The sequence below is a fragment of the Thamnophis elegans genome, chromosome 6 (genome assembly GCF_009769535.1).
Source record: "Thamnophis elegans isolate rThaEle1 chromosome 6, rThaEle1.pri, whole genome shotgun sequence".
NCBI lineage: Eukaryota > Metazoa > Chordata > Lepidosauria > Squamata > Colubridae > Thamnophis > Thamnophis elegans.
In genome coordinates, this window is record NC_045546.1 from 59,858,400 (window position 1) to 59,872,372 (window position 13,973).

Genomic DNA, 13,973 nt, shown 5'->3' on the forward strand with positions numbered 1-13,973 from the left:
TTTCTATTAATTTAAAATATGCAGATTAAACCTTTTTAAAATACATAAAAAGCTCAATTCAAAAATAGAATAATGAAAACTAATAGAATTAAATAAAATTAAATATTAGGAAAACATTCAGCCAAGATATCATTAAAATAACTGCATGTTAGAACTCAGCAATATAAAATTCACAGACAAAGTACCGTATTTTTTGGAGTATAAGACACACCGTTTTCCGTCAAAAAAGAGGCTGAACATCTGGGTGGGTCTTATACACTGAATACAGAATTTTTTGCTTTCTGAAACCCCGCCCCCTTCACCAAAATGGCCGTGCATAGCCTTTAGGAGGCTTTCAGAGTGCTCCTGGGGGCTGGGGAGGGCAGAAATGAGCGAATTTTGCTCACTTTTGCCCAATTCCCAGTAGCACTCTACAAGACTCCTAAAGGCTATACATGCACTTAAAAAAATAAAAAGGGGCCCATTTTTGCGAAAAATGTTTTTGGGAAGTCTGCAGAGTGCAAAACCTTTTTTTAATTTGCCTCTTCAAAATCTTGGTGTGTCTTATACTCTGAAAAATACGGTAATCAAATAAAGATTCACAGCATAAAGATCTATTTAAAAAATTTGTTACTTTGTTTTCTATATTATTACTAAATGTATTAAGCAAAGTAGACAATCCTTTATAAATCAATTTTCAGTTGACATAATATCTAAACAGCAGTAAATAGTCCTACATTTCCATGATCAGAGATACTCCAGAACATCCTTAAGAATTTACCTTATTTATAGGAACTTGTTCTATTTAGCTATTAGATCAGCGGTATTTTTTTAATTACAAATTTACATGAATTTCCTTTAAACAAATTCACTACTGTGCAATTGATCTATTACATCCAAGAATTCTCTTTATAAATGCATATGAATATACATATGTATTTATATATGTATAGTATATCAAATTGAGCCAACGTAGTCAATTTGCACCAAAGGTCTCGAAATAGATTCAGATTCTTTCCACCAAAACCATTTGAACATTTTCCCACCAAAACTGTTATGTATTTCCCATTATTTACTGCTGTCATTTTAGGTATGTACCTTGTCTTCCACTTTCTTCTGTACCTACCACAACTACTACTGTTACTATGGGATCAAAACAGCCATTAACATCTTGCATAATCCTACGTTCAAAATGAAAAGGGAAGAAATTTAACACTGAAACTAAGTTGGACATAATTATGTTGCAACAAAGCTGGGGAAAGATCTCTGGCCTTTGGCAAATATACTAGGCAGAACATAACAACATTAATAAAATTCATAGTGCCATGTGCACTCCATATCTTGTATGCCATTATAACCATATGCATTAGAAATCCATTAGGTGGTTCCACCCCAGGCGACTTATGGACCCTTTGGGCTTTCAGACGGAGCTTGGTGTTGTTCCTGATACCCTCGCCCGCAGTCCGGCGGAGTCTCTGGTTGCTGCTTGGAATTCAGCAGCGGCAGGGGCTCTTAACCGGATTGCGCCTTTACGGCCGATCCGAGGCAGTGGATCCAGGAGGGCTCCTTGGTTTACTGAGGAACTCCGGGAGATGAAGCGCCGAAAGAGACGCCTAGAGCAACGATGGAGATCCAGTAAGTCTGAGTCAGACTGAGCGCTTTTAACATCCAGCATCAGAGCCTATCTTCGGGCAATTAGGACGACCAAAAGAACACACATTGCCTCTCTGATTGCTTCCGCTGAGTCGCGCCCAGCTGCCTTGTTCAGGATAACCCGTTCCCTCCTAAATAGGAGGGATACGAGCAATCCTTTGCAGGGCAGAGCTGAGGATTACGTCCAATTCCTCGCGGATAAAGTTGCTCGGCTTCGGACGGACCTGGACTCCAATTGCGCAGAGCCAGCCGAGGCACCAGGGGAGAATCTGGAAGGACATCTCTGGATTGATTTCCAAGCTGTTACCCCTGAGGACATGGACAAGGCCATCAGAGCTGTAAGTGCCTCCACATGTGTACTGGACCCGTGCCCCTCCTGGCTGGTCGCTAACAGCAGGGAAGTGACACGGGGCTGGATCCAGGCGGTTGTAACCGCCTCCCTTCGGGAGGGGGTCTTTCCCCCCGCTCTAAAGGCGGCGGTGGTGAGACCCCTTCTGAAGAAGCCATCCTTGGATCCAGCCGTTTTAAACAACTATCGTCCAGTCTCCAACCTCCCCTTTGTGGGGAAGGTTGTTGAGAAAGTGGTAGCCTTTCAGCTCCGGCGGTCCTTGGAGGAAACCGATTATCTAGATCCCTTCCAGTCGGGATTTAGGCCTGGCTACAGCACGGAAACCGCTTTGGTCGCATTGATCGATGATCTCTGGAGAGCCAGGGATGGAGGTTATGCCTCCGTCCTAGTGCTCCTTGACCTCTCAGCGGCCTTCGATACCATCGACCATGGTATCCTTCTGCGACAACTGCGGGAGGTGGGGGTGGGAGGCACTGTCCTACGGTGATTCTCCTCTTACCTCTCGGACAGGTCGCAGTCGGTGTTGGTCGGAAGGCAGAGATCGACCCCTAGGCCCCTGAATTATGGGGTGCTGCAGGGTTCGATCCTGTCCCCCCTCCTGTTTAAATCTACATGAAGCCGCTGGGTGAGATCATTCGACGGCACGGGATAAAATACCATCAGTATGCGGACGATACGCAGCTGTATCTGTCCGCCCCGTGCCAACTCAGTGAAGCGGTTGACGTGATGTGCCAGGGCCTCGAGGCTGTTAGGGACTGGATGGGGCTTAACAAGCTTTTACTCAATCCAGATAAGACCGAGTGGCTGGTGTGTTTTCCTCCTACTAATTGGCCAAGTGTTCCATCTCTCAGGCTGGGGGGTCAAACAGTACGCCCCTCAGACAGGGTTCGCAATTTGGGAGTCCTCCTGGACCCACAGCTGACTTTTGAACACCACTTGTCAGCTGTGACCAGGGGGGCATTTGCCCAGGTTCGCCTGGTGCACCAGTTGCGTCCCTACCTGAACTGGGAGGCCCTCACAACAGTCACTTGCACCCTTGTGACCTCTAGACTGGACTACTGCAACGTGCTCTACATGGGGCAGCCCTTGAAGAGTATTCAGAGACTTCAGCTTGTCCAGAACGCAGCCGCGCGAGCGATCGTGGGTGTACCTCGATTCACCCACGTAACACCTATCCTCCGCAAGCTGCACTGGCTGCCTATTGGTCTCCGGATACGCTTCAAGGCGCTAGTCGTCACTTATAAAGCCCTTCATGGTATTGGACCTGGGTACTTGAGAGACCGCCTGCTGCCAATTACCTCCACTAGACTGATTAGATCCCACAGATTAGGCCTCCTCCGAATTCCATCCGCCGGCCAGTGTCGACTGTCGACCACTCGGAGGAGAGCCTTCTCTGTGGCTGCTCCGACCCTCTGGAACGAACTCCCCGTGGAGATTCGGACCCTCACCACCCTCCAGGCCTTCCGCAAAGCCCTTAAAACCTGGCTGTTCTGACAGGCCTGGGGCTAAAGAGCTGTTGCCCCCGTCTCGAATGGTATGACTGTTGTGTGTTTTTAAATTATGTATTGTTATGCCTTGTTGTTTTTTAAATTTTTGTCTGTATTCCCCTTCCCTGGTTTGAGTTGTGAGCCGCCCTGAGTCCCCTTCGGGGGAAAAGGGCAGCATATAAATGTAATAAATTGAATTGAATTGAATTGAATTGAATTGAATTGAATTGAATTGAATTGAATTGAATTGAATTGAATCCAGCATTCAAGTGCAAATTGACTATGTTGGCCCAAATTGATATATTAAAAGATAGAAAAAATGTTTTGACACTATATCCTACAGCCTTCTTCTTTCACCATATTTGTTTATATGAATTCACTTTATAAAATGTTTAGGAGAACAAAATCCTAGCGTAAAACTAGGGAAACCTGTGCTGATAATCGCACTGGGCAAAATTAACTCATAAAATGATAGCTGGCTGCTACTAATCTTTGACACCCATAAATATATATTCTCAAGTTCTATTGCTAAGCAGAGCAATATCTAATCAGAAGGACAAGTGCTCTATCTCATACCATCCTCTTTGCAAATAGCTTTTTATGTGCTCTGAAATCAAGAGTGGTTAGATAATGTATAAATAATGGAAACTGGTTTTTCAATTTATTTGGAATTTTATTTTTAAAAAGTGCTTTAGTCTCATGTTTGGAAAATATTCAATATAATAATATAATATAATAAAATATATAATATAATAAATAAATATAATAAAAATACATGACTGTTTATAGGAGCGTGATCGCTATGCATACAAGATTCATCTTCCAGAAACTGTGGAACAGCTGAGAAAATTCAATGCAAGAAGAAAATTGAAGGTAAAAGAAAAATAGTGCACCAATGTTAAATTTATGATACTAAACAGGTTTGTAGCAATAATGCATAATGCAAATTCACTCGCTGTGTTAGGATTCAATTTAGGATTCAATTTGGAACAGATACTTCAGTGTATTCAAGAATATGAACATAGGAACTCTCTGCTGTTTATTGAAGAAGCTACATCTGTTTCCACGATCACAGTAAAATCATGTGCATTCCTGGAAATGGACCCAATTGATTTAATGAGTCTGAGATGCTGCGTTTATGTTCCCATGTATTCCTCAATACTGCTTCCAAATCAAATATGAACATTAATTGCATAGTCCTATTATTTATGTGAAATATGTGAAATATGTGATATATTTTTTAAATCAAAAGTTGGCAGAGATATTTGTGACTGATGTATACATTTCAGTAAATTGTTTTGTGGTCTCAGAAGTCATGGATTTTTTACATACACATCTCTCCTTTAATATAGAACTATATTCTTATATCCCATTCTCTATGGAGATTCTCCTTTGAAAGTATTCTCAGTTCTTTATCAAATTTGTGGTCATTTATATAAGGGGTGTCAAGGCCCATGGGCCATATCTAGTCTGCAATGTGGTTAGATCTGGCCCACAGAGCCATCTTGGAAACAGCAAAGGACCATGCAGTGGTGCCTCAGCCCAGCCCAAGCCATCTGGGTGCTGATCTACAACCCTGTGGCAGCCATCTGGGCCAGAAAGTGGTCAGCCTTAGATCCGCAGAGCCACCCTGGAGCCAGCAAGGGACCACCTCCATCCCACCCCCTGGGTGCCTGGACTGCCTCTCGAACACCCAGGATGCCAGCCATGCTTGCTGCTTCCTATGCAGACACCCAGTTCCTCCTCGCTCAGTTGAAGGTTTCGTTCCTGCCTTCAAACAGTAAGGCCACCATGGAATCTGAATCGGCTGGATGCAGGAACCATTTCTGTCCATGGACTGGGTGCGCTGCTCACTTGCATACACCAACCTTACTGTTTGAGGGTAGGAATAAAGCCTTCAACTGAGCAAGGGGACACTGCGGGGCCAGGCCCCTCATATCTACCTCCAGCCTGCCGGAGCTCACTGCATCAGAAGAGAAATGAGAGATCCCATTGTCCTGCAGAGCCTGCCGCCACTTGAGCAGGAAAGGCAAGCAGGAGGAGAAAAGCTGTGAGACTTTGCGCCAGCTGGCCAGCTAGGCAGGAAGTAGGTCAGGTGGTGCTGGCTGGCTGCTGAGAGGAGATCATGGCTGCTCAGGTTGCTCCCGCCACCAGCAGGTTGGGTGTTCCGGCTGCATCCCAGCTGAAGAAAGCAGAGGCTCAGCAACAGGATTGCCCTCAAACATAGCTCCACTTCCAAATGCCACATTTGGATGCAGGTGGGATCCACGGGACAATGGGGTTTCATTCCTCCAGTGGGCTGGACGTGGGTGTGAGGGGCCTGGCCTGCAGTGCCTGTTCATTCAGTTGAAGGCTTCGTTCCTGCCCTAAAACAGTAAGGTCGGCGCACACGAGCAAGCAGTCCATCCAGGCCATGGATGGCGTTGGTTCCTGCGCCCTTCTAATTCCATGGCAATCCTCCTGGCTCTGGCCATGGGATGGCTTGTTGTAGGAACTCCATCTACAGGGGATTTTAGTGGACAGGGACCATCCCTGCCAGAGCGGTGGCAGAAAGGAGTTTGCAGGGAGAGCAGAAGATAGGCACTGCAAACGCTTTTCATTCCGAGAATGAAAGTTTCTGAGTCTCTGATTCTCTTCAAAAGAGGATGGTTGCCTTAACCCATGCGAAATGGCACCTAGGAGCATACCTTTTCAGCGCCAAAAGCATTTCCAAGCCAACTCTCCCCTCCCTCAAAGGCAAAGAAACAGTGGCAGAGAGGTGACAGATCTTTGCAAAGTAAGTGAGTGTGCTGTGGCAGGAAGCGGGGGGGGGGGATGAGATCTAGTGAGTCAGGGAAGCCTTGAGGTCCTGTTCAATCAATATCCCCCTCCCTTCAGCCTTTCCCTCCCTGAGATACCACATGTCCACTTAACGAAAGGTGCATTAGATTAGCAAATGTGTGTACATTGGTATTCTTGAATTGTGAGCTCTTAGGAAAGTATCCCCTCCTTGTATGTTGCAAAGAGCCATTTCCAGTGGCAAAACAGGACAAAATAGAGTAAAGGAAAATATTTTCCTTTACTATATTTCCAGCCTGAATTAGACCATGGCAGGGTCACTACAGGAGAGCCCTTTTAAGGATTATGTATTCATAGAAAAGCAACTAACTTACCTCTGTTCCTAAACACTAAATCTGTTGCACATTAAAAAAAACAAAAAACAGAGAAGCTCTGATCAACTATCACAGCCACCGTTTTGACAGTTTTGCTGTATTGTTGTCTGTGGACACCCCCACTAAATGCAAGCATGGGATAAACTGGTTTGTTCTGTTTTTAAGTGGCCATAAACTACTAGCAAAAGTGGCATTTGATCACAAGACGAGAAAGCATCGAGAAATATTTCCCCTTTCGCATTTGAGCATCCAAGAAAGGACAGGAAAGGAGAAAGGGAAAGAGGAAAGAAAAAGAAGGAAAGAGGGGAAGAGACCAAGGAAGGAAAAAGAAGGAAAGGGGAAGAAAGAAAGGAAAATGTAGAGGGACAGAATAATAAGAAGAGGGAGATGGGAGGATCCCCCCCAGTTCTGCCCAGGCTATCAAAGGTATCACATAAATAATACAATTCTTTTGCAGAAACATTTTAAAGAAAACTAATACCTGTCCCTTTCATTTCAAGAATTGTTTTGCATATCTCAATAAAACTAGCTTCTTGGTTATTTTCTAGTATATTAACAAAAATTTGAAGAACATTTTTGTCCGATTTCATTATTATCTGTCACATTCTTTGTTATGTTTTTTAATTAGAGATTTCTTTTTTTAGTTTTTGGCATAATTCAGTAGATAGATATTTGAGTATGGAGGCTTGGTAACCATGATTCAAACTTCACATTTATTGTTTAGTTTCCACTTTTCAATATTTTTATAACTGACTTGGATGAAGGATAAGGAAAATGTGTTACCAAATTAATAGATGATACATTGCCATCTGGAAATATGTAATAGAATCTTATTAGAATGTTGAAAATAGGAATAAAATCTAAACAATTAGGTTAGAGAAATGGAATGAAATAATGGAATTAGCAAATGAATAGAATGTATTCATACAATATATTTGGCAATAGTACTTGTGAAAAAGATTTTAGAATAATAATTAAGTGCAGACAGATCATTTGTATAGTAAAAAGGGCAGATAATATTTTAGACTGCGTCAACATAAATAAAATTTCCAGATTATGGGAAATAATGATCCCACAATTTTAGTTTGATCATTTTGCAAATAATATATTGTATCTAGTTCTGGGCATGATATTTTTAAGAATGATTCAGAAAAATGTAAACAGGTTGAGAAAAAAAGCTGCAAAGATGATTAAGGAGCCGAGATGGCGCAGTGGTTAAATGCAGCACTGCAGGCTACTTCAGCTGACTGCAGTTCTGCAGTTCGGCTGTTCAAATCTCACCGGCTCAGGGTTGACTCAGCCTTCTATCCTTCCAAGGTGGGTAAAATGAGCCGGATTATTGTTGGGGGCAATATGCTGACTCTGTAAACCGCTTAGAGAGGGCTGAAAGCCCTATGAAGCGGTATATAAGTCTAACTGCTATTGCTATTGCTATTAACAAGCTAGGAGCAATCCTGTGAAGAATGTCCATGTACTGGAGAGGATGTCACACAGAAGACAATCAGTATCTGTTATGAATCATTCCAGAATTAAAATATAAAACAATTTCTTTAAATTGCAGGAGGCAGATTCCAGTGTTAGAAAAACTTCCTAGTGGAACCAATTGCCCAAAGAGATGATAGACTCACTTTCAATATATTCAGGCACAGGCTAGACAATTTGTATTCATGCAATGAGCATGGTATTGGAATTAATGCTCTAAAAACTCCTTCCAACGTTATTCTTCTTGTAATTTGTTATGTTCATTAAGAAGAATTAAGTCTAGGGCAGTGAGTTCTTTTTGCCATCTTCTGCCTTCAGAAAAATGATGTTACTACACAAGAAAAACAATTGTGAATGTTTCATTCTCAACTAAAAGATATGTCCAGCAGAGAACAGAAGTGTTCAAATTTTTCACTATTAAGAGTATATATAATCTATCAGTTTCAAGGACAAAGCAGATATGTATGCTAATCCATAATGCTTTTATAAAAGACCAAAGAAAAGAAGCTTTTTTTTACTATCCTGGAGGCATATATGGCACTAAGTCTCTTTACAGATAACCAGTAGCTATCTTGTACAGTTCTAATTTTTTTTCAGAAATGTATGTCCAGTTGAAAACTTCCACACTATTGCAAATAACCAGTTTTATTTGCAAACACTTAAGATTCTTTTCATTAATTTTCAATGGTGAATATTAATCTAAAGTGATTCATAATATTTGTTGAAATAACACTGATGTGCAGTTAGTAACAGGTTTTTATTTATCTAGGGGGCAGTACTGGCAGCTGTATCAAGCCACAAATTCAATTCCTTCTATGGTGATCCCCCTGAAGAACTGCCAGATTTCTCGGAAGACCCAACTTCCTCAGGTACTTTTATCAAAAGTATATTTAGCTATGACATAGTTTTACAGATGCTTCCAGAACCAGGTAAGACCTCATTAAGATAAATTTGGCTTTACAGAATTTTTCCCATAGACCATACAAAAAAAGTCCTTCGGGATTGGGCGGCCTATAAATTTATTAAATCAAAATCAAATCAAACCCTGTTTCCCCAAAAATAAGACCTCCCGGATAATAAGCCCAATCGGGGTTTTGAGCGCATGTGCTCAAATAAACCCTCCCCCCAAAATAAGCCCTCCCCGAAAATATTGCAACACAGCAGCAGCCATGAGGTGATCACGCTCGCCGTCTCCTGCACCTCAAAAATAATAAGACCTCCCAAAAAATAAGGCCAAGTGCTTATTTTGGACGTCAAAAGAAAATAAGACCCTGTCGTATTTTAGGGGAAACACGGTAGATTGTAAATTAGGTTTTTGTATGTATGTATGTATGTATGTATGTATGTATGTATGTATGTATTTTTATATTTTTAACTCATTTCTAATCTATTTTTAATCTATACCGGACTTTTATAAAAACACATATAGTGTGGCTACCATTCGTTTTAGATACATTTTAACAATACAAGCCAGGATTTTTAAGAATGGGAAAAAGGAGAAAGAAACAGCACTCAGCAGCAGATAGTTCATCCAAGCCATTGAAGCAGCAGAAAATTGAAGATTATACTGCGAACAGGCAGTCTGTTCCAGTAAGTAACTCATCTGCAGTCGCCTTATCAAATAAATTTAATTTATGTGACTCATTGGAATGGGACTTACAAACTGAACTTGAAAGCAAACAGAATGTAGAACTGTCCTCCCTCTCAGAGAATGGTTCCCCTCCTTGGAACTCAGCAGCAATCTTCCTTGCACAGGAGGGAGATGTAATAAATTTAAAGGAGGGAAATGTGACAGATTTCCTCTCTAGACAATGTTTGCTTACAGCTCAAACTGTAAACGCAATCTATGAACTTTTATCAACTGTCATAAATAAGGTTGACTGCCTGAAAGAATCTTTTGCAAAGTTTGTTAGGAGCCACCCAAATACTGCCGAAAGACTTGGGAGTTCAACCACGGATAGATATGGGATGGCTAATTCAGAAAATGAAACTAGAGAAGGGCCTTGTCTTCTTTCCAAAAATGTGAACACTCAAAAAGAAAACACTCAGTCAGGCAAAGGCCTAAGAGATGACCAGTATAACTACAGTCTGCAAACTAACCAGGTTACCTTGCACGTATATGACAACAGAGTGAATAGAGGGCGCTGTTAGGCTGTCCCTGAACCAGCTGCTCCACTGTGAATTCACTCTGATAGATCTACTACATGCAGAGTGGCTGCCAGTGAGAAGGCAATGTATGAGAATTCTCCTATCGTTCAAGCCCACAATTCTCTCTATGCTCTTTAGAATGAAGCCCTTTCTAAGTACCTTTTCAATATTTCCAATATGGGTCTTCTGCTCAAAGTGTGCCCACTCCTGAAACAGCATAACCAAGAGGGAACTGTTGCTTTAAATCCAGACTCCAACAGCCCTCACACTGCTAAGCCTGAGGCTGCTGCAGCTGAATTAACCTTGAGAAGGCAAAGGAGTGATATACAAACTGTGTTACCCACACCTGCCGAAACTGCTAAGAATGTGCCAGAAGAAATGCTGATTGACCTATTCAGTGCATTGCCTGAATCTGAATTAGTAATATTATTCAAAGATTGGATGATCTAAAAGAGGCTCTGACAACAACTCAGTCTACAGCAAAACTTATATTTAATTTGGATCCACTAATCGCTCAACCTTGTGACAATATATTTAACCATCAATCTGCCTTTAGCTCAATAGTAAAAAAAGGTAGTGTCACACAGGCTGACGGGGGTAACTGCACTGACTGACCCAGACTCTGAGAAACAGCTGAAAGAAAAAGGGCTTCATCACACAGTACCCCCTAAGACAACAAACACTAAGAATATAATCAAGCTGCCATCCTCATTTGACTTAGAAGTTTCCACAACATCTTCTCACAAGATAAATCCTCAGCTACATCCCTCCATAAATGGACATAAATCCACATTTGTAGATCTAAGCTGGTATACCTGCCTATTTGAAAAAATCTCATTCTTGGAGCAAGAGCAGAAGGACACTGGCAATTAAGATATAGAGGAGCATCAACAAGTTCTGCAACCATGAAATATTGAATCTCACAACAATTGTGTTAATATGGGAAGCATAGATGATATCAACCTGGCTCCAACATCAAGTTGACATCCAGAATTTTTACCAGCTAGCCAACCAACCAAGCCAGACCACCTTGCATCCAGGAACTCCATACAGATGATGACCTGGAACGTAGCTGGCTGGAAAGGGAGGGTTGATAGTGGACTAATCCCTAGATTTGACGTAATAGCCTTACAAGAAACCTGGTTAACTTAAGTGGACAAACCAGTACAACTGCCAGGCTTTCAGGGATGGGCCTCCCCAGCCCAAAAAAACAAAAAACAAAGGGAGACACTCTGGAGGGCTATGCATTCTTATAAAGCAAGAGTTGCAATGGCAGGGGAAGAAACTATATAACGAAGATAAGTATTCGTACTTCCTAGCTGTCAAATTTGAATATGAAAAGTTCAAGTTAATACTGGTAAATGTGTATATCCCTCCAAACACATCCAAGTATTATAACTCTGAATACTGGATTGGCTTGGAAGTTATCCTAGGTCCCTGATGGTAAACCTATGTGGCACACGGAGCCATATCTGCTGGCATGCAAGCCGACAGCTCCAGTGCGTATGCGCACGCCAGCCAGCTGATTTTTGGCCTTGGAGGGCTGGAGGAAGCCATTTTCGTCCTCCCTGGCTTTAGGAAAGCCTCCGGAGGCTGGGGAGGGCAAAGAACAGACCCAACAGGCCACAGAACTTCTGGTTGGCCCGTTGGGACTGTTTTTCGCCCTCCCCAGCCTCCAGACGCTTTTGCTGAAGCCTGAGGAGGGCAAAAATGGCCTCCCCCACCCCAGAGGAAATACCAAGCTCAGCTTGGAGGCGAGTAGTGCAGCGCTTTGGGGGGGGGGGTTATGCGTTCATACACATGGAGGTGTGTGTGCTTTGCATTATGGGTGCTGGCAAACGCCCTTGCATTTTTGGCACCCAACAACAGGTTAACCATCACTGTCATAGATGATATATCTGTATTGTATCCTCAATCCATAGTGGTATTACTAGGAGATTTGACTGCTAGGTTGGGTCCCTCTTTGTATGAGCTCCATCAGAAGAAGGGAGTCCCAGGTGAGTTTTTGATAACCATTCTCAGTGGCTCTCGAGAGAGAGAGAGAGAGAGAGACTGCAAAAGTAATGCTGCTGGCCTGATTCTAGTCTCCTTAATTTTTAAGGGTAATCTCCAAATTCTGGGAGGTAAGGATACCTCCCAGGTGTGGCAGGGGCTACAACACCTAACCAACTATAAGGGCAATACGAAAAAAATAGCCAATGCTAATGCCCTGCTAGTAGAGGAGCTAAATAGCTTCTTCACCCGCTTTGAGGTCAAAAGATCAATCTCTATGGCTCTAGCCCAAAGGCCGTCTGACCTCCAGCCACTCACCCTGGATGAACATCAAGTGAGAGCTGAGCTGAAGGCTGTAAATCCCAACCAAGCTTCAGGTCAAGACGGGGTGTTGGGGAAAGTGGTAAAAACCTGTGTTGAACAATTAACAGGGGTCCCGACAAGGATTTTTAACCTCTCCCTGTAACAGGCTAGAGTCCCATCATGCTTGAAGACAGCCACAATTATCCCAGTTCCGAAGAAAGCAGCCATAAAAAGTTTGAATGACTGTAGACCCATTGCACTGACATCTATAGTGATGAAGTGCTTTAGAGATTGGTCCTACAACACCTCAGGTCCTGTCTTCCACCAAATTTTGATCAACACCAGTTTGCTTATGGAGGCAACAGGTCGACAGGAGACACCATCACCAGTACATATTGCACTGAGCCACCTTGAAAAATCTGGGTATTATTTCAGAATGCTTTTTATAGACTATAGCTCGGCCTTTAACACCATCTTACCAGGAATTCTCATTGAAAAGTTGACTGATCTGAATTTCCCTCCCCTCACTTGTGAATGGATCAAAGACTTCCTGACGGATTGTCCACAAACAGTAAGGGTTGGGTCCTTTACATCTTCCACGCTGAAGCTCAGCACAGGCTCCCCTCAGGGCTGTGTGCTCAGCCCATACCTGTACTTACTGTATACATATGACTGCATATCCTCTGATCCATCCAACACCATAATAAAGTTTGCAGCGTACAGGGAAGAAGTCCAGAAGGTATCCACATGGTGCTCAAGAAACAACTTGCATCTAAATACTAGTAAGACAAAGAAGATGGTGCTAGATTTCTGGAAGCACAGAGAGGAACCTGCCCCACTGTATATCGAGGGGGGGCTGTGTGGAGAGGGTTTCCTCTTTTAAATTCTTGGGAGTGCTTATTAGTAAAGAACTCACCTGGAAAAACAACACGTCTCTGGTGATTGGAAAGGCCCAACAGAGAGTTCATTTCCTTAAGAGTCCTGGGAAAAATCAGGTGGAACAAGGGTTGATGACCTCTTTCTATCGGTCCACCATAGAAAGTGTCCTCTCATATTGTATTACAGTATGGTATGCTGGTTTAACAGCTGAGGACAGGAAGGCACTACAGAGAGTGATCAATTTGGCACAAGAAACCATTGGTTGCCCTCTGACACCACTGGATGACATTGCCAGATCTCGCTGATTTAGCAGAGTAAGGAAGATACTCAGAGATGATTCACACCCTGGTCAGTGTCTCTTTGCACTTCTGCCATTGTGCAGAAAACATCAAAGTATAGCCAGCCGAACAAACAGGTTTAAAGATAGTTTCTATCCTTGGGCTGTGAGACTTTTAAATACAACTACAATCACTTCATGCACATGCTAGTTTTTTTTTCTTTCTTTTTTCATTTCTGTTATAATTTGCACCAGTGAGGTTAAAACCAATT

The 13,973-nt window shown here is 42.6% G+C and overlaps 1 protein-coding gene across 5 annotated transcripts in view; it reads left to right on the top strand.

Moving 5' to 3' along the window:
- Positions 1-13,973, top strand: part of CASK (calcium/calmodulin dependent serine protein kinase) — a 316,647-nt gene that overhangs the window by 193,484 nt on the left and 109,190 nt on the right. For all 5 annotated transcript variants that reach the window (XM_032219765.1, XM_032219762.1, XM_032219764.1 and 2 more), the window contains exons 9-10: positions 4,258-4,341; positions 8,872-8,971. In XM_032219765.1, the coding sequence (XP_032075656.1) occupies positions 4,258-4,341; positions 8,872-8,971 (184 nt within the window). The remainder of the gene's footprint in view (positions 1-4,257; positions 4,342-8,871; positions 8,972-13,973) is intronic.